Source organism: Pocillopora verrucosa, chromosome 9 (genome assembly GCF_036669915.1).
Source record: "Pocillopora verrucosa isolate sample1 chromosome 9, ASM3666991v2, whole genome shotgun sequence".
NCBI lineage: Eukaryota > Metazoa > Cnidaria > Anthozoa > Scleractinia > Pocilloporidae > Pocillopora > Pocillopora verrucosa.
This window is the reverse complement of record NC_089320.1, coordinates 10,158,457-10,180,110: the sequence shown is the minus strand read 5'-3', so window position 1 is coordinate 10,180,110 and position 21,654 is coordinate 10,158,457. Positions and strand designations below refer to the sequence as shown.

Below are 21,654 nucleotides of genomic sequence, written 5' to 3'. Positions count from 1 at the left end.
AGCATCCAATTGCTGAAACACTTTGAAAATGAAAAACTATCAAATTTTTCGATTCTCTATGCCTGCATCCCTATGATGAAATAGGAGAACCATGAGAAAATGCATTGATCACATCAAAGTGAAGTTGGTTAATTGAATCAGTCTTCATAGATAGTTCTTCATTCAGAAAAAGATCGCCTGTCTTATAAAGAGAGGGAAACAAAATCATAAGCCTTCCTTTTCAAGCTCATTGGCCTCCGAAATAAGAATGAAAGTTCCTCGCTATTATTTGGGGCTGAAGAATGATACATCGTTAAAGAAATGAGAAAGAGAGCAAGTTATTCATGTACAGAACGCCCTTAAAGGCTATTTTTGATAAGCGACTAATATTGCCCGCGCAAACCGCTTCATTTAATGTATGTAAATAAGAATGCGCTGGAAACTTCAACACGGTCCAGTAGACATCTAAAAGAGGTTAAAAACCCTTTGTTTTGATTGTCCCGTCGGGACGCATTTTCATGCAAAATGAGCATAGGAATTTGCATGTGTATTCTTTGTGATCGAAGTAGCCGCGAGCCTTGAATGGCATCTTACTCTTATGAAATCGGCAAGAATCTTGTGAACTACTGCACTCAAACCGAAATCAAAACCTGGCTGAGTGTGAGTTTTTAAGATGACATGGGCCAGCTAAGGATAAATTGTTAACTTTCGCGCTCTTTTTTAATTCAGTGAAGGAGTTTGAAACACTTTCAGTCAAGCAATGGCCGATGAGGTAAGTTTGACACGAAACCATTCACAAGATAAACAACAAATAACTTCGGGACTCAAAGCTTTTTTAAAGTTGTCTTAACTTCAGCTTCTATCAAGCAAAGAGATATTTTTGGTGGTAAAATTTACCAAGGGAGTTCAAACCAAAAAGGCGCTTAATTCTTAACCGTCTGGCACTTTATCGGATTACTGTAGACGATCGAATGATCTCAGGGGGTCAGTAACCTACAAGGTTCTAGATCGAAAAAATTTTCCGCGTTGGGCGGATCGATTTCGCTTTGTTTACAACTCGATTTGGACGAAATATCATGTTTTTCCGTAATTCAAGATATAAATCAATGAGCAATTTTCGCTTAATTTGACATTGAACTTATGCAAACGGCCCAACATTGTGAACGGAAGTTACCGCTCTAAATTGAACAAATTTATATATTCCTATGCATAATTGGAGAAACATAAATTCTTTGAGTAGAGGACAGCTTAATTTTATTTAAGCTAGGCAGAAATAAGCCAGCCGCTGATTAATTTCCACACACATTCCTTCATAGCCGGCAAGTAGGAACACTCTGTTGTCAGAATAATACGCGGCACCTTGTGACGAGACCGTCATAATGACCCTCTCCTACTTTTCCGTAACAACGACACTTGCGAAACCCGGAAAAAAGTGAGCGTAATAGGTTTATTTCGGTGTACACCGTGCGTCATCTTTTTTCTAGTGTATCTGAGTGAAATGATGAGTAGAATATGGATGGTTAGGAGTTTCGACTTGCCTACGTGATGTCAGGCGTGCCCAGGCTGCCAAATGAACGTAAAGAATTTCGTTTCCCCCCTTCTACCCTTCTACGTGTATTCAACCATTCCTGAAAGGACAATTGATCTCTTTGACTTTGGAAATAGATGATTTGTATAAAATGTGTTTTTAAAAGACCTTTCCATTCGGTTTAACAGGAATCAATCCGTGTTCGAGGCGGCTTGAATATTTATGAAGGTCTTTTATGCTGTTTTCTATTCTTGGTGGAATTAGGTGAATTTTCAGACGCTACTGGCTCCAACTTGATCGGTTTTAGAAATTATTCGCAGGAAAGTTCATTAACCATAATTTTTCAGTATAATTCCAAGTAGGATCTTTTTTGAGAAATGTTGAGTGCATTTTTTCGGCTTCTAGATTGGTTAATGACCTCGAGGATCTAGAAGGATTTCTTCTTTTAGAAGGGATTTGCATTGTAAGTAGCTACTGGAAGGAATGTCAATTGACCAATGACTGAGTCACTCTTGCACTTTGTTTGTTAACGGTGCCTTCTAGCGGCAATGGCGATGTTTACCTTCGATGTGCGGTTAATCAAAAACACGTGTTCTTCGAATGCAATTGAAAACATACTTTATTTCACTTTCGTGGCTTATCTAAAGAGAGGATTTAATGAATGTACATAACTTCAATCATAAGCCTTAGCATAAATAAATAAAACCGTTGCTATTTTTGCCATTTGATTAATAGCTTCAGCAGGGCCGTTTACGTAATACAAACCTATATCTCCAAACCTACTAAACTAATATATTTTGATCACGACTATGATGTTTGATCTGCAGATGTGCCTGCTGTTTTACTGTTACTGAGCCATATCATTAGGGGAGTCACAATCAGTTTCCAGATTCTCTCACATCAGGGCTAAAATATCAGTCGCATTTTTTAAACATTAAACACGACATTCAAAAATTGATTTCCCTAACTGCCGGGAGATCACGTACGCCTCGTGTATTTGGAAAACAGTTTGTATTAGACATGAGAAACATCAATTATTGTGTCTAAAGAAGAATTCGATATTTTATTTTCTTCTTTATTATAAGAAGAAAGTTTATAAATCCATTTGGAAAGTTCATCATCCCAACACATGGCCTTCATAGCAATCTATGAATTTAATTGTTCTTTTTTATCTAAAACTATTTGGTGGTGGTTAGATTAGACATTTTAATTAAAACGGTGGTAAAATCGATGTTAGGCTTACATGTCCTATATATTAGCCACAAATAAGCCTCATTACTATTTCTAAAAACTAAACTTAGGATGTCCTCCAGGGTTCAGGTTTTTTTCATCCTGATTCACTTCGAAATTTTCCAAGCGGGTTGTGCCAGTAATGGCTTTAAATTATCATCCGATAAATCGCCCACAGTCTGGGAAGTTTGGTAATATTATCTACTACTTGCGTTATTTTTGCACATCTGGCCAATTTCACCACTTCACTTTCAACAATAACCGATAGGTATTTTTTCTCGGGTGAAACGTGGTCATTCAGGTATATCAGGAGTTAAGTCCTTGGCATTTTGACATTCTGAAAATTTATTCTGAGATTGATCAGAATAAGTCTTGCGATCTTTTCCAGGAGTTGGTTCCGTTGGCTGAGGGGCCTGGTTCGCCGGCTGCCGAAGAATCTGCAGCTGAGCCTGAGTTGACAAATCCTGACGAACCCATGGAAACTCTGACTGTATCGCTCAATAAAAAGAAAGGTACGACTCAAAAAAAAAACAGGTGGTTTTAATTGGAATAGTTTTGATTAATAAATTGTCAACCAAGTTTTTGCAAAAGGTTCCCTTAGTCTTATACACTCAATGTTCATGGAATCGGTGGTTCTTTCATTTAAATTTTGCTATTCATTGCTCAAACCCACAAAAGGGACGTTTTTAAAACCGTCGATCAATCCCGGAATTGTTCGTTTAGTCATCGGTGCCCATATAGTACCCATCGTCACTTGTGGTCACGAAGTCTTATTGAAGTTTTTGCATTCATGAAATAATTTTCAATGCTCTCTTTCTTGTTTTAAACATTAGCCTTTCGACCCCTCACAATATTTTCCTCTAAAACCACCTTTTTCCTTCCTTATCTGATGTAGTTACTATCTCTTAGCCAAAGAAAATTTCAATCATAGTTTGTTTAAAAAAAGATGTATTACAACAATACATTTTTTAACGTTTCTCTTTGGAACTGTTTTGTTCACAGGGGGGTATGGATTCAATATCAAAGGGGGCCGAGACAAGCCCTTCAGAGAAGGGGACTCTTCTATTTATATTACAAGGCTCAGACCGGGGGCTACCGCGGAGAAAGATGGCCGTTTGGCTCCTGGAGACAAAATACTGGAGGTTTGTAACACATGAGTTTTGTAAAATGGAAATTTTTATTTTCCTCTCCGTAACAACTTTACGACCGAAGCGCTAAAAAAAGCGATTTAAAAAGATCTTCTATTAACCAACAAAGTTGTTGACACTTGCAACTGTTCCTGCATAGTTGCCTCTTTTGATACTGTAAGTAACATCAAATTTCTTCTTTTTTTTTTTTAATCATTTTGGGTAGATCAATGGTAACGATGTTAGTGATGTCACGCATTCTGAAGCCTTGGACTTGGTGAGGAAAACAAAAGGAGGGAAGCTGACCTTATTGGTACAGAAACGAGCTATAAAGGTAATCAGCGCTTTAAGGATTGGTAAACGAATATGCCAAGACAAATTCGGTAGCTATAACATTTAAAAAGAGATGAAAACCAGTTGACCCTTCTCTCTTAGGTGAACTTAGATTAAAATTTGCCGTCTTAACGGAACCGCATTTTTCTCGTCATCTTCTTCCAATTGACTCGATTACATGATTCTGATCTAATCTATAGTTTCACTAGGAAACCAAACCGGAACGAATAGCATCAAGGAACTTTGGATAGTTTACTTTTTCATGTTCAGCGTCTCAAATTTGGTTCTATTCCTATAATAATTTTAGCTCGAATTCAATTTTTCGTCTCAAAAAATGTCATTAAAAGGTTTTCACTAATTGACTGAATTTTGCTAAGTCAAAAAACTTCATGTTTGCAGTTCACTGAAGGTGAGGATGGAGATGATGGACTTGGTGTCATGAGCATACAACTGCATAGAGAAAAGAAAGGTACTGTATTGCACCTTTAAAGTATTATAAAAAAATAGTAGTCCATGTACACTTGCTACAAATGCAGTGTCCTTTTTTCGCTTGTTTATTAACATCGTTTCCTTGATAGGGAGAGGCTTGGGTTTTAACATCCGAGGAGGTAGAGATAGCCCGTATGTTCCTGAGGATCCAAGTATCTACGTAACCCGAATCAATTCAGAAGGTGCGGCCGCCAGTGACGGGAGACTTAGCGTTGGTGACAAACTTCTCGAGGTAGGAATGTTTTTGTGACTCATAACCAAATAATTTTAGAACCCTTCTGACGGCTTTTATGAGACGAAAACTGTGGTGGAGTATTGATCAGGTGACCACTCTGCTTAAAACATCAATTAATAGAGTGTGGTATTGTGCGAGAAGTTTATGGATACCATTTCCGAGATAATTTTCTACTAATTTCTCCATAATTTTTTGGCTGTCACTGAAAAGGTGATATATTTTTTTCCCCCATAATAGAGAGTTCTGCATTTAACTGGCATGAAAAAGGTTTATATAACAGAAAAATCACCTTATGTTATTTTTAACCCAACAGATCAATAATGTTAACGTAGAGGACACCACAATAGACCGCGCTATCGATCTCATTCAGTCCAAGAAAAGACTTCTCCTACTGGTAGAGAAAAAGGCACTCCAGCGAGTGGTGGTATGTCATCCAAGTTTCTGATTTCCACCGCTTTTCAACCCAAAACTGAAGCAAATTTAACATCCTTTTTTGCATCCCGCTTCGTTCCCTCTTTCTTCATCCAAACCACCAGTTCAGTTCTTGTTTATCACTGTAGATTTGCTTTTTGTGCACGAACTACACTAAACCTATCTTTCCCTTGTCAGGCTCAAGAGAAAAAGACATCTTTCTGCCTGCTTTTTTCCCTCATTCCCCATAGTATTAGATATTCTTCTGTGGTAGTCGATTAACAAGATCCAAGCTTGGTCACCTCTAATAACTTAAGTTATTAGAGGTGACCAGTTAGATAATCTGACAAATGTTCGATTGTAATCCGGTTATTTTAAGCTGGCTGAATCCATACAAACCTGCCAAAATTTATGCAGATACAATGCGCAAAAAAAAGATTAGTAAGAAAACCTAACTGGCTTAAATCAGTAATGCAGCCAATAAACCTCAACGGGTTTTCTTTTTTTTTGACAACAAACTTTTTAAACATTAAGTTGATGCAGAGATGCCAACATAATACGAGCAAAACAGTACCACGGGTTTGTTGAAATTGAATTCCTTACCGGTGCATTTGACGAATTTTGATTCGGAAATACAATGAGGCCAAGAGCCTTTTGATCGATTACCTGGTTTTCATACGAAAATAATGTAAGTTGATGATATGTATAAAACACGCTCGTGCAACAATGAATTCCTGTTTGCACAACCCAAGACAACAATGTAAACAACGGAATCTTCTAATATTCGCCAACCCCGCCTTTTTAACACCTTTACCAACCATGTAAAAAAACTACTTTGGTGGCCGATTCCAAACGTTGAAGTATGCGACGTTGACTGTGCTCGACATGGCAACACCTCACGTAAGATAAACCTTAGACAGAACGAGTCGTTGTCTCTTATAATTTACAAAAGGGTGACTGACCGCATTTTTCCACAGAAAACCGTACGGGAAGGCGCAGTAGACAGCGTAAGAGGAGTCGAAAATGTGATTGAATTATACAAGGACCCTGAATATGGTAATGACTGAATACACGAGCAATTAGGGTTATCACAAGACTATATGGGCTGTTTTTTTTTTTTTCTTGACTCAGGGAGGAGTTTCGAGTAACGAGTGACCGTTTAGACAATCATAGAGCAAGGAGGAGATCTGAATTGTTCAAAACTTAAGCTGTTTTCCTTTTGCAATTCATTTTTTCGCTCCTTGACAATAACATTAAGAGATCTTAAAAACAAAAGCATCAGTTCCAAGGGTGCTATCTTCATTTGCATTTTTATTTAGATTTTACTTCCATTGTATTTAATCCGTTTGTGTTACTTTAAAAAAAAGCATAGAAAGAGCTTAAAGATTCTTATAATTTTCAATGCATCTTAAAGGGAAGGCTAAACAGCAGAATACCCTACCACTCATTTACATGTCATTAAGTAAGAATAGCGTCTATTGTGTTATGCCACGTTCTTGAAAGCCTCACGACACATGTACATGAGGTGGACCAAAGTGGCAGGGTATTCTGCAGTTACTACCAAGGGACTGACACACAAATCACTGTATCATGAAAGTATTCTCAGAGAAAGATTTCGGGTGAAACCATGTTCAAAAATTTAATTGCATTTGTGGCTTCACTCCTTCCCAGGCCTTGGGTTCAATATCAGAGGAGGCAGTGACGCTAATTACATGCGTGGCCATCCGGGAATCTTTGTAACGTCAATCAAACCAGGAGGCTCCGCTGATCGGGACAGTCGGCTAAAAATCGGAGACAGACTCCTTGAGGTACATTTGAATTGCTAAAAATAAATTTTCTTAATTCCGTTCACGATGGCACACATTGAATGTAGATCGCAGGTTCCGATTGTATACCGCTGACGACTTTATCAGGCGATCAAGGTCACTGTTCATGCGCAAAACGCCCAAGACCACCCACATCTGATGTTTCTGAGTTGGACATGAGCAAATGGCGGTGAGGGATGAACGCTTTCACCAGTGTATTTGCTTCCCCATACCCACCTATACTCCCAGAAACATTTGTTGGGACACCTACTGCCTCCCCTCCCTCTCAATGTTGGTCCGCAAGATGGCATAGACACATTAGTAATTAACAACATTGGAAGGGGGAGAGGGGTGAATAAACATCTTGGAGGTTGCTCTGGAGAAGTGTCCCAACTTATTATGTCTGGGAGTGTAGGTTTCAAATCATATAAAAGCAACAAAAATGTTCTGAAGTAATTGTCTTTTCACCTTCAGATAAATGGCGTGGACGTTCGCTCTGTTCCTCAAGATGCTGCAGTTCAACTTGTTCAAAGATCCGTTGACAAAGTTACTCTATTGGTTGAAAAGGACGCAGAGCAGTTGTTTAAAAACTCTGAGTTTTACAGTTTGGTAAGAGCTTAAGGTCTCAATTTGTAGTTACAATTTCCGAAGTATAGCATTCTGAGTTGAAGTAAACGTAATAAGTTATGAATAAAAGCTGTTCACGCCTTTGTCAATAAACACCCAAGGTAATGTAAGGACTTCCTTAGTTGTCTGTTGTACCTTTGTCCCACCTATAAGAATTAAAGTACTTCATCGTGTGAGTTAACCATAAGGATTTGGTTCGACTGATTTTATATGAACCCATATTTGTAGAGTGATTTTGATGAGATCGATATGAGTGGAGAGGCGGGCTGTTTCTTCAGAGATCAGAAAAGAAGAATAGGTGAGTCTGTACAGACACTCTTAAAAATCACTTTGCCACAGGAGAACCTTGTTCTTATTTTACCCCAGATAAGGAATTTTATAGTTTATTGGGTAAAGTCGGTTGTTACTAGTATCTCACCGGTTTTCTTCGCCTCCTGCCTAGACTTTGTCCTGGCTTACGAAGAGTTCGATAATGAACCTGCTTCGAAAGAAACCCTACGATACAGAAGGAAGTACATGAAAAACCTGCAGAAATCTCAGCTGGAGTTCGAAGAGGTTTGACCGTTTTCTCGATACTTGAATTATCGTCTTGTTCCGCAATCCACACTTGTTGAGATGTGCTACTGATTATTTTGAAAGATAGATAATACTTCTATCATATTAGAATTTCTTTCCTCTCTGCACTATAGAGAGATACTTAAGAGTTGATAACTAAGGCTTCTGTTTGGCTCCTATCGCGTAATTCATGACAGTCAACCTGCAAGACAAACTATTTATCATTTGCCACCCTCTGCCTCTCTCCACAAAATGATCCCTGTCTCTAAGACTATCAGACTAATAGCATAACTAATCCGTTCTAGGAACAATCCCCAACGAAGAAAGGACACCTTCACTTCATCAAAGTTCACGTTCCGTGGGAAGTCATGTTATTCTACGCCGAAGAGCTGAATTTTAAAGGTCCACTGAAGGTAAAGAGGGCTAGAGGTCATGATAGTGTTCGTTGGGTCGAGGGAGCCTTAATTCAAACCAAAAATCATGATTGGAAATCGCTCTGACGAAGGGCTAACGCTCGAAACGTCAGCTTTTTTACCCTTTACGGTGGTTAATTTACGATTTCAACTCAGTTTTTAACACTAAATTACTTGCTATACTCTCCCACCGACGCAGCACCACAGTTTCTTTAGAAACTTACCCCTTTATTCAAAAATCATATATATTTGTGGTAAGAATTTATCCCCTGCGACACTCTCTCTATGAGAGGAGCAATGAAGGTCAGCGTTCCATACACCCGGAAATGATTGCTGACCCGGACAAAAGAGTTGCGCGCATTTAACTGCATGCTAGTTTTTGAGAAGCACGTTTGCAAGAGGCAAGGAGTCAAAATGTTTCTTTTTTACCACAGCACTAACTGATTCTCTCCCCTCAAATCGTCTTTCAATTCAAAGGCGAGAACAGAAGAAAAGATCAACTGGTCAGAGCGGATATTGAAGAAATTTCATTTGCCAAATATATTCAAGGATGATGTCCCAGATCAACCCCCAAATTATTTTACAGCCACCTTTCAAGCCAGTAAATTGCAGAGGTAACTAAAAAACGTCATGTAATGTTTTTAATGAAATAATATCTTGAGAAAAACACTTAAATACGATAGGCGAACATATGAACACTCTGATTAATACCAAAAAAGATTACTCTCCGGTCAAGGGCTAGTTGTTTCACATCCTTAAACGTATACAATGTTTCTACTCCGAAATTTATGGATGTAAATAAAACTGAGTATCCCTCGCATCTTATTCTTGGTCTTTTCCATGTGTCGAGTCTAAGTGCTTTAAATTTTTCTTTCCCTGCAGATTTGTAGGAAGCGACAACCCAGAAACGTACTTTAAGGACACGGAACGAACAAGAGTAGTGAGTTTTTGTTGTATTCTTGTGTTATTAAAGTTATCTCACTCTGAAAAAATAAAAAATTAATGGATCCTTTTGCATATTTTCTTGCTCGTGTAAACGGTTTTTTTTTTCCAGGCAAATGAGATCCTCGAAACAGCTGTGTACGGAAGCCGCAACAAAGGAGAAATAGGTAACGGATCGATTTTACTTGAACGAGGGATGACAACAAAAGAGGATTTGGCGCTACTGAAAGGCACAGATCAAGCGCTAACGAGAAATTAGGATGAAAAAAGCACTCAGAACATTTCCCACTAAGCAGGCATTGAAGATATTAAATCAGTACAATCATAACTGCACAAAATAATGATCATTGCTTATCCTAATAATAAACAGAACCTTTCCTGACTAGGAGTAAACCAAACATTCCTAGCCATAGATTGCCACGTGCTATTTTCTTTCCCAGTCGAGAGGCAAAATGGCTTTAATAATCTTAATTGAGCGGCCACATTTTAACAGGGCTCTTTAACATTTAAGGCGAGTGAACATCTTCAAACGGTAAAAAAATCATTTTTTCTCTAATTGATGGGAAAGAGTTCGGAACTCGATAGTATTAGGGTCTTCAATGCAGAGTCGGATTTTTCTTATTCCACTCACCGTAATGACAAATACCTAACATGTTTTAGTGTAGCACCATTGCAGGGATTGGCCAGAGCATGAACTACCTTTCTTGTTAAACTAGGTTGAATAACGAAGAGTGGATAATGTTTTTTTTTTTTGTTCAGGTATTAGTCGACTCGTGGAGGAAGGAGTATTTACAGCAGCGTATCCTCTTCATGTGGTGAGCGTGGTAGCATAGGAAATGACAGATGAAGTGGCTTTTAAGTTCATGTAACTCAGTTGTCATACACATATAGTGATGAAGACCACGAGATGAAACCAATTTGAAATTACCTAATCAATCTCGTCTGCCCAATGTAGCACAGTGACCCAAACACTACCAAATTTTTTCATCAATATCCACAGAATTGAATCTGCAGCACGGAAAATAAATCTGAAATTTAATCAATGAACTTTCCAGACTTCCTGCTCGTTCAGTATATGGCCCAAACTGCAGCCACTCTCTTTTGACATGTTATCTAATTACTCACAGGGCCCAGCAGAGCTGCCTTCAGATTGGAATAAGGCACCAGATGGACCAGAGGAGAGAAGACTAAGTCAGAGACAGGTAAGCTATATCTAAATACAACCTCAGAACTCTACCCAGCATCTGCTTGATACTCAACTGACATAGAAAATCACACGAAAGCGATTCATTGTCAAACCTCGATGGACCGGAGTGAGTAATTGGCAATCCTTCGAATACAGGCAGAGCTGTCTGTTCATCTTAAAGCGAGTATGAAAGTCTGGTACGTGTGCCGGCCCGCTTTATAAAAGCTTTACAGTAACTTAGACAGCCATGTTGTTCAAGATCATGATGACAAATCTTTTGGTCGCGGGTTCTAAAACTCAAGCAAGGTTGGCACGGCAATGTAATCAAAATTCTGTAAGTCAAACGAATGTATGCGACCTCAAATCACGAGAACAAGATCAAAGGTAATACCTTTTTTTTCAGATCTTCGTCATCTTTTTTTTAAACTCTCTTCGAGTCTTCCCAAAATGACAGAGCAACTTCACATAAGTCATATGCTTTTTTTGTGTCAGATACTTAAAGAATACTGGGCACGATGGGGAAAGTGGCTGAAATATCAACCACTTGATCACGTCAGAGAATACTTTGGAGAGAAGATCGGCATTTACTTCGGTTGGCTTGGTAAGTAATGACTTCTTAACATCGTGTTGATCATTTTATCGCCAAAAACTGAAAAACGTTCTCATTTACCAAATTTTTTCACACGTGTACTTCAACCCATCTAAATTTTGCTCTTTATCTAGCTAGTTGTCCATAACCACTCTATATTGCACCCGCTTCCCTGGCTCACTACTTACCTCCTACATGTACCATCTTTGGCTGTCCCCTATCACACTTCACTCCCTCTCTTTCCCCTCCAACCACCGGACAGCCCCCAGTGTGACCCAAAATCACAACATGTAACCCACCTATACGATGGTCACCCCCCATCTTTTTTTTTTTTTCGGAGTTTTTAATGCACATACTTTACATTTCTAACAGGACAATACACAGCATGGCTGATACCACCCTCCTTTGTTGGGCTACTTGTTTTCCTTTACGGTTATCTGACAATAGATAGTAGTCAGAACACGGCGTAAGTAGGAAAGGATTAGCAATGCTAGCCACAATAAATCACAAGCAATATATAACTTCTTACTTACCATGGCCATTTTCTAAGGTCTTAGATGAAAGTTCTTTCCTCTTCTTTTTAAAATAATCCGACCCCACTGCCACTCTCTGAAATCTCAAATTTACAAACCGTTTTGCCTCGTTACTAATTTAATTTAATGACCACAACAAGAATAAGTTTAAAAAAATCTCCTATGTTCAGTGATTGCCGAGCAAACCGAGTTTTACTTAGGGTTGCACATGTTTCAATAATTGAATATTTCCATCTTTTGTGTCCTTTACCGTGACCCCTTATCAGGTGTTTTGCGATGAAAAATACTGCTTTTAGTGTTTTTGTTATTTTCTGAGTGATTTTACCTTTCAGTTCATAAATCGTTAATAAATTTTAAAACGTGCTTCAAAGGCTTGAGATCTGTAACAGCGCGAATTGGACATTTGTAATGTGTCCACTGTGTGAAGAAGAACTGGGCTGCAAAGCATGGGACTTGAAATCAAGTTGCTCCCGAGCGAGGGTAAGAGGGAGTTTTTGTATCAAATGCATATCGTAGCGTTACTGAAAGACTAGATTTATGGTCTCTAAATATTGGTAACCTTGTGGTAACCTTTTGGCGCGATGCCCGGAATACTGAAAAGGTTAGACTTCGAAAATTTCTACATGCAAAAAATGGTCGTATTTACGACACAAAGGTAGGCACAAACAATCAAGCTGTTTTGTTACTTCTGTTATTGTTGAGTTTTGATTGACTTTTTAAGTCTTCCGGCCCCATTTTGCAATTGAGCGGCATTCGGGGAAAGTTTTTGAACGCGATTGGAGCATTCTGAGTTAATCTTCTACCAACCAGTGAGTATAATGGAGAGATATATGCTTCAATTATCGATGAGTTATTTATTGATAATTCGTTTTCTTTTTCAAGACATCGTACTTATTTGATAATCCAGCCACAGTGGGTTATGCCCTTTTCGTTGCTTTCTGGGGTAAGTTAATTTTTTCGTTAGTATACATTATTTATTATATCATAAATGTAATAAAATTACTTAAAGACCTGTAATATAAACAAACAGCAGCAAACCATTAGAATAATTATAAATTTTTTAGCCAGTGACTAAAGGACACACATTGTCAGTTAAGTGCGTGTGAACGCTCACTTTCTTACAGCTGTGTTTTTCCTGGAGTACTGGAAACGAAAGGAAATCACTTTGGCCTATCAATGGGATGTGCTGGGCTTCGAAGAAGAAGAGGTACTTTATATGAGGCTGAATGATTTTTTATGTATTCGATAATGTGTTTGAAAAACCATTTGTCTAATTTTGTTATATGGAATGTGAAAACCCTAAATAAAATGGATCAGAGAAGCTCAAGGTCAACGGCTATCTTACCAAGAATAATTAATGAGATGCTATTTTTGAACAACTAGCAATCAGCCTTACGTTTAGGACTATCTTTTATCATGCTTTCTAACATGTTTGACTGTTTTATCTTTTTCTAGGAAAGACCTCGACCCACCTTTGCAGCATTAGCCCCGGCTGTGGAGAGGAATCCTGTAACAGGGCTTTTAGAACCACACTTTCCCGAAGAAAAGCGATTCCCAAGAATCGTTTCAGGAATTGCCATTGTTATCTGTATGGTAAGAAAACAAGAGAAAAAAGAGTAAGATGAAACCCTTTGAGACAAATTTCACATGAAATGGAAGTTTTCATTGAGCCAGTGAATTCAGTGACAAGCTGCTCATAATCGAACTCTTCATTAAATTGATTGCTATTAATTCAAAGGAAGTCGTGGTCGTAATTCTAAAAATCGGCCCAGCGCCACTCACTTAACCGAAATAAAATTACTCGTCCAATTTCTCTCCGAGGTTCTTCTCTGAGTCTTTTTACCTTTACTCAAAGGCGAATCTAGTGAGTGAAGTAATGTGTCACCTCTTGAACTGAACCAGATGATTCCAAACGTCGTTGACTTTTTTCAGAAAATGCCAAAAAATATCAAATGTACAAGAAACCAAGTTCGCTTACCTGGATAGTTTAGAGATCTACCCACTCCTAATTCCACTACCCACACTTAAAAGATGATACGTGTTCCGACAGGTTTCCCTCGTGGTATTGTTCATGGTCGGAGTTATCGTATACAAGCTGCTTGTGATTCATCCACTCTACGAAAACCCAAACTTTCAGGAGTATGCTTCAACTATTGTATCTGTGACAGGCTCAATCATGAATCTTATCATCATAATGATACTGAGCAAGGTAAGAAAAACAGGGAAAATGAGTCTTTCTAATTATTCAACCTTTCTACGAAATACGTTTCATTTACTTTTTCATGTGAAGTGGTTATTTAAAAGACGTCTTTCTTGCTAGTTTTGTACACAGTAAACGTTTAGGAACTACACAATAAAACGCTTTTAACTAAGTCGTAAAAACAAAACCAGAGTAATAAAATCTGCCAATCACAAAAAAGGCACTTGTCACAACAACCAATAAGAACTCAAATGAACAAAAACGTAAATAGCTTCAAGCACAGGAAAATGTGAGAGAGCAAGTCACAAATAGTTTGTTTCTACATCGGATTGGTTGCAAGGATGGCGCAACCTTTCTGGACCAGTTATAATGCGTGGTAAGCTAAAACCAATTTATGAATTACTTAAACGTTCACTGTAATGCGGGTGCATCATTTAAAACCATTATAATCAAAATTGTCAAGCAGAGTAAGATAAAAAAACCTTAAAGACCCAATCAGAACTCAACGCAGAGACAAGCAAATTGCGTAAAGCGCGGGAAAACGCTGGTGAACAAGTCGTAGTTGGTTTTAAATTGGCATCTGATTGATTGAGAGAGTGGCGCGAGTTTTCTTGACCAATCACAGAGAGAAGCTAGTAAAACCAATGCAATTTAATTTACTTTCGACGCTCATTTGAAAACTACACGAAATAGATTGCTGAATGTTAAGAGTTTCTGTAGAAGTGCTCAACGATTGACGACTAGAAATGTAGTAACTGAAGAGAAAACCTTACTTGAACATAAATAATATTTTTTTTCACAAAGGTCTATGAAAAGTTAGCCTACGTTTTAAACCATTGGGGTGAGTTTTCTTTACTGAATTTTAATATATTTGATATTTTATATATACCACAGTTCACCGGTTGAATGAGTACACTCCACGTGTCAAACTCAAAGTTAGTTGAAATCACTCTGCAGGTGTTTAGCTGCAGGGAAGAGAATGCAATGTTTAACTTCATATGAAGAGTGGATGGAATAACAAATATATTTCTATCTGCCCTAAGCATCTGAACCCTAAGAAAAATGCTAATTAATGGAAAATAAGTTATAAGTACCAGCAACTGGCGAAGCAACTTGGACTACGGTTATTTGAGGTTAGCGAGCCGCCTCGGGTTGCCGTAGCTCGGATTGACTCAAGCTCTGATTTGGCTCCAAAATAAGTTGACTATTCCTTCGTAATATCCACCCCAAAGAAAACAAATATATTCTTGTTTTTCTTCTTTTTCAGAGATGCATCGCACGCAAACGGAATACGAAGATAACTTAACATTCAAAGTGTTCGTGTTCCAGTTTATGAACTTCTTCGCTTCCATCTTCTACATAGCTTTTTTCAAGGGAAAGTAAGTTGCTAACTCAGATGCCCTTCATCTTGCTTCATTTTCATTTTTATTTTAATTCCTCGAATACACGAAATATATGAAACACTTAATGCTTACTTCTTTTGCTACTCTTTTCTTTTTAGACTTGTTGGTTATCCAGGAAATTATACAAAGATATTTGGCCTTAGGACAGAGCAGGTAAGATCAAAGAGCATCCCTCAACAACCAATCATATGATAAGCTACACGATACATGCTCTGATTTTGATTGGCTCTTGCCCATGATCTATTAAAGAACAGACCCATAGATGACTTCACCATTAACAACATTAAGTTTTATTATCATACAAAACGAATAAATTCTATGTTGCCGTCGGTCTGTGCAGTAATAGATCTCAGAGGATGTCAAAATATGGTAAGAACATCGATGACACTCAGCTGCGCCTAGAGGCTCCCCACTTTTTTGTTTTTACAAAATTTTGACGTCATCTGTGATCTATTACTGGAAAGAATCACCGTAACATGGAATCTATAAGTTACATAGTGAGCTGTAAAGAGAAGTTGTTAACAAAGGTGACAAAAAATCGAAAGCAAAGATGATGGTGCTGCAGCAAAGGTTGGGGGCTCACTGAACGTGCACAATCTTGTGGCTTTTGTGTTAAGCATGTAACTGAATGTCTCTCTGGTTACTGTACACTGTGCTGGTTCCGGACTGAAATCCCTAACAAAAACATGTAACGAAATGTCTTGGGCTTCATAAATATTGTAAATAACCGTTATAAGTGAAAAGAACTTGAACCGTTAAGTTTGCCTAAATGACCAACTTTGTATGGTAGAAGACCGCATGAAAAAATCAAACATACGATAGTTCCCTGTTACTTCTCGTATTTATTTGAAACATGTCTTAATTTGAGGTGAGGGAGCAATTTTATTGAGTTAAAACTAGTCTGAAGTACTTTGTCATCTTGCATTTACAGTGCAGTCCCGGTGGATGTCTGATGGAGTTGGCTCAACAGCTGTCAGTTATCATGATTGGCAAGCAAGTCATCGGCAATGTACAGGAAGTCCTTGTGCCGTAAGTTTTCAGCTGAACACAAATTGGTTGAGCTTATTCAATGCTTAATCGTTTCTATCCCATTGTTAACATCATTATACCCATTTATTTATTCCATTTTCCTTTGGCTCAGTGAAATAAAAAAGTTCATGAAGAAAAGAAAAATGGGAGTGACCGGAAATGAGGTGAAGCCGCGCTGGGAACTGGATTATGATTTACTGGAAAACGAAGGCTTGTTTGGAGAATACCTGGAAATGGGTAAGGCCAGAAACCTTTTGGTTGTTGAACGATCTTCAAATGCGGACAAGAGTCTAGTATGAAAATTTACTATCAGTGAATTTGATTGGTCTATTTGTGGACTACTGTCTGTATGGTTTTAGATCCTAATAACTGTGGTTTCAATAGGTAGATCTCGACCAATACCAGGCTATGACCGTTTTCAATCACTTTGTATTCGTTTTGATCCTTAAATAGCAATAAAGTAAGGTAAATCGGGTTTATGAAACCAGCAAAGAAACATTTAATGAAACCAGCAAACAAACGTAATTTTTTTTCACTTATTTTTTTTCCAGTCATCCAGTTTGGTTTCGTTACAATCTTTGTGGCTGCCTTTCCTCTGGCTCCGTTCTTCGCTCTCGCCAACAACATCTTTGAGATTCGCATTGACTCAGACAAGATGGTGTGCGATTTGCGGCGTCCTGTGGCACATAGAGCACAGGACATTGGAATCTGGTTCAGTATGTTATCAGCGATAGCGAAAATGGCTGTCATCAGTAATGTAAGTACAGTTGCAATGGTTGTAGTGGATCAATAATTCGTGCAGTGACTTATCATGACCGGAAGTAACATTGGAGCTACAAAACATTCTAAATACTTAACAAGCATCCTAGTAAATCACGTTTTTAATTTCAGAAAAACTCAAAAGAACTCAAAAACAAATAACTCTGAAAAGTCATGCTTGTTTCACGCTTTAGGCGAGTGAAGAACCTACTTCCTAGAGAATTATACGTTCGGAGATATTGAAGTGTTTGTAATGAGATTACAATAAACCAGTTACTCTTGTTTAATCTAAACTAGATTAAATAGTTAAACAACAGAATGATTATTTGATAGACATACAGATATTTCTGGCCACATGCTACCTTCAAACTCAGAGCGACCCCACTAAAGACTAAAAAGAGTTAGAATGCTAAGGCATAATACTTCTTGTTTCTCTTTACTTTTTCAAAGGCTTTCCTTATAGCATTCACCTCGCAATTTTTGCCAAAATTGTTGTACAGAGCTTCTATATCACCAGATGGCTCCCTTCACGGCTACACTAACTACAGCCTTGCCTGGGCGCCAGCCAACTCTACATCAGTACCCTGCAGGTAACCACATACCCTAAATTTTTCATAAATTTTTAACAAGATACAGTAGAAGAAAAAGTCAACCACAGGTCTCTGACGGCTAAGAGATGCTTATCATGTCCACCACAAAACGTAATGAAAATTCTGTTCGGCATGTACTGGTTGGTATGTACTATAATCTCTTTCTAAAAGAAAAAGTCACCAGGAACACATCAAAACTAAACCCGAGCAAACCAATCCAAACGTGTTAAGAGCATGACATTTATCAAATGACCGGAAAGTGTTCACTACATAGAGACCAGATCTCGGCTAAACAGCCTGTCTGTTACAATTTCTGGACTTTAAAATGACAAGTTATAAGCCGTAGTAAGTTATGGACGTTGGCACCATCAGATCGTTCTGAAATCCACAGCGAAATGAATGTCACATGGTCACCAAAACGATCTTCTACTTACTGTACAAAGTATTCGAGGAAGATTTTCCAATCCTTGAACAGATCCTTCCTCTGCGCTATGACTTACGCTAAAATATTTCGTTTAATTTTTGAAGAGAACAAGGGATTCTCTTGGTCGTTTGGAAGCACATGAAACTAAAATACACGTGATAATTCACGTTTATTATCATACACACGACATACACGTAATACACGCAATGCTTAATGACCGAGTGGAAGCGCCGCTCAGAGAAGCATTGGCTCGAGGTAATAACCGAGAGCCATAATTTTTCCGTCTGCTTCGACCTACTGTAAGTCAGTCAATAAGAGCCACTCTTTCTCTCTCTGCTTTCTCGCACCTTGTATCCTTCATCACGCGGGGCCGTAGCCTTTTCCCAGCCCTGCTTGCGCTATTGCATGCGGCCCTCATCCGGGGATCTGTTCACATTGGTATTCAGTGAAGGCGTTGGGGCCGTAGTTGTTGTATGATAAAGGAAGTGAGTGATTAGTTTCAAACGAGAAAAAAATTATGGGTCATCATAGTCGTTGGCAACTCCATTCACAATGTTTTAATGTTCATCCCAATTTCGTCTAAAATTCGCCGCAGCTCCGATTTCTTACTTGGCATGATCTTGTTCATAAGAATCCGCAAATTTAACTCGATAAATAAAAAAGCGACTCAAACCGAACATGGTATGAAATCTAAGCAAACTATATTTAAGACAAACATCAGCCATAAGCATTGCTCGAGGCTAAACCGTTATTGTGCTATTTATTGAGAAAAACATTCGTACCTTTCAAGACATTTTCTGTTTGAAAGCTTTTAATCGTAATCCGAATAATAGATCATTCAAACATGGGAGGCGAATACCATAATGAAGAAAATATTGTGGACACAAGTCTGCCTTCGGAGCTGCAACCCAAACATTCCTACAACATCTATTGTGCGCGATATATATTACTGGCGCATACACCTGAGTTCCTTGAAAATATTGTTTTACGTTAGCGGGTGATTTGTCAAATATTTATCGGGAATGTTACGTAAATTGCAAGCTTTGATCTTGAAAAATAAAACTTTAACAGGATTCACCAAGTCTTAATGGTTGGTTAAATTCAATCATAAATATTTCATAACATCGATCTGCAAAAGTCGAATTAATTTATTGGATCCTGTCGCGTCTTTTAATAACTCTACCATATCTCCACAGGTATATCGAATTTAATAATCCTGATGGTAGTCCGAGCAAATTTTATTGGCATTTGGTGACATTAAAGCTGGGGTTTGTTATTTTATTCGAGGTGAGTTGAACTAATTAATCACCAAGAGATTGCAACTTCTAATTATTTTGATGTTTCAACCCTCGGGCTTCATTCCAAGTGTGTATCTTTGCACGTTTACTCCAAGATGTTCCCTTCGCGTCCATTGCTTGAGAACGCTTTTCTCATGAACAAGAGGGAGCGTGTTACGAACGCTCAAATCTTCAAACTCATGAAAACGAAACTGTTTACGAGAAAAGGAACGAATCTGTCCACACAAATCACACACGCAGGTTACAAATAGCTGCCAAGTTACACTTTCTGTAACTTTCTCGAATGTCCTTCCGATATAAAATGATTTTCGTTTGATTACTGGACTTTACATCAGTCATAGTAGGTAGGGAAGTGGGTTGAACCAATGACCAGCGCCCTGCACCCTGCGTCAAGCATTTCGTGCCAAGTGCAGGCTTCAGTCATTTTCCGAGCTAAAACAAAATCGGTCAGCAGGCGAGGAGCTGACAGCGGAAGGCCTGAATTATTTTCTTACTTCCCCTTCGCCGGCCCTTTATCCTCTGATCAAGGCTTAAAAGAACTTAAGAGGCCATGTGTTATGTTCTCGGACTGGGCATTTCAAACAATGACTCTACCCCAAAGAGAATCTCGCAAATAAGCTAGGTGGAATTCCTGTGATGACCAAACACCCCAACCAAGGATAGAAGCAATTTCACATGGTGTACTGCCCTGATACCGCGCGAAAAACTACGGTTGGAGTAGGTCGCTGGATTAGTTTTCGCTTCCTTTTACCGAAACTCTATTTCTGTCTCTTTTCCGACAGCATTTTGTGTTCTCCGTATCGTGGCTCATTGACATGCTTGTACCTGATATACCAGCTGGCCTGGACCAAGCCATTAAAAGAGAAGCGTACCAGGCTAAGCAGATCATGTCTGACAATCACGGACTCATGGGAGGATTGCCTTCTTCTGATGACTACATGCTGGAACTTGAAACATGACACTACCATCATAGGCTCTTTTAAATTTCGCCTGCTTTACGTAACGCAATGCATAACCAGTTCAATAAATTAATACAACGTACAAACAAATCAAATACGTTTCGCTCAAGTAATATTTATTCTCAGGAGGGCGATCATATCATTTCTTCGGCAAGATTGCCGCCGTCTCCGAATAGCTACGTATTGATCCAAAAAAAGATAACGTATATCAATTTAATGCCAAACGTCAGATTAGAGATGATATAAATGGAGAAATGAATGCCACCTAGGAATCTTACTGTAAGGCAAACGGCTGACTGTCATTATATGCCACCACAACCACCTTGGTGAAGATCATTCATGAAATTAGATGCATTAGGTTCGTTAATCCGCTGGTTTTGTCGAAAGGCTGTTTCTCACGTTCTAAACCACAAATGGTATTTAATATTGAAGTTACTCTTTCTTTTATCTGCCAAACGTCCGCGATTAAAAAAGAAAATACGGCCAAAAAATATTCTGAATCGCCTGAAGATCAAAAGAAGAACGAAAATATTTTTGAACAATTGTAAATACATTACGTCTTCATGGGACCTTCAGAGCTTGAAAATACTGTATAATGAAATCATGAATTTACAATTTTGACCTTCTGAGTAAATAAAATATTAAATGAAACAAATTCGCGTGGAAGTTTCCCTTTAAAAGTAGATGCTTCACGCCCGTTATTTTTCAGACCTACAGCAAGATGTGTTTGCTTGTTTTTGTTGTTTTTTAATAGTCTTTGGCTCTGAAATAAGCTGATATTTAGGAGGAACACAGGAAGCAGAAATATCTTGCCGTGGAAAGAAAGATCAAACATAAACCTGATGGGTGATAACAGCCTAAAGTTACAATTCCGCACAGCGTAGGGACAACCAGGGAATGACATGGAATTTGTTTGGGCTAGATGTTTATTCAACAAAATTACCGAATATTCAATTAACACAAATACTGGCTTTCACCTCTGTTCGCCCCTCGGCTTCACTTGAATAAAT

General features: G+C 38.4%; 1 protein-coding gene across 1 annotated transcript; it reads left to right on the top strand.

The window, feature by feature from the left end:
• The first annotated feature begins 537 nt into the window (after nucleotides 1–537).
• Nucleotides 538–21,299, top strand: LOC131793812 (anoctamin-7). The gene is made up of 34 exons (XM_059111290.2): nucleotides 538–751; nucleotides 3,126–3,249; nucleotides 3,740–3,879; nucleotides 4,091–4,198; nucleotides 4,597–4,666; nucleotides 4,776–4,918; nucleotides 5,235–5,345; nucleotides 6,310–6,388; nucleotides 7,004–7,140; nucleotides 7,612–7,746; nucleotides 7,993–8,062; nucleotides 8,207–8,319; nucleotides 8,625–8,732; nucleotides 9,210–9,346; nucleotides 9,615–9,672; nucleotides 9,787–9,841; nucleotides 10,434–10,489; nucleotides 10,802–10,876; nucleotides 11,353–11,461; nucleotides 11,822–11,915; nucleotides 12,354–12,462; nucleotides 12,865–12,925; nucleotides 13,107–13,189; nucleotides 13,438–13,575; nucleotides 14,033–14,191; nucleotides 14,987–15,023; nucleotides 15,450–15,561; nucleotides 15,684–15,738; nucleotides 16,517–16,614; nucleotides 16,727–16,851; nucleotides 17,166–17,371; nucleotides 17,824–17,963; nucleotides 19,584–19,674; nucleotides 20,468–21,299. The coding sequence occupies exons 1-34, from the start codon at nucleotides 740–742 to the stop codon at nucleotides 20,642–20,644; spliced, it is 3,525 nt and encodes a 1,174-aa protein (XP_058967273.1). The 5' UTR covers nucleotides 538–739; the 3' UTR covers nucleotides 20,645–21,299.
• Nucleotides 21,300–21,654: the final 355 nt, after the last annotated feature.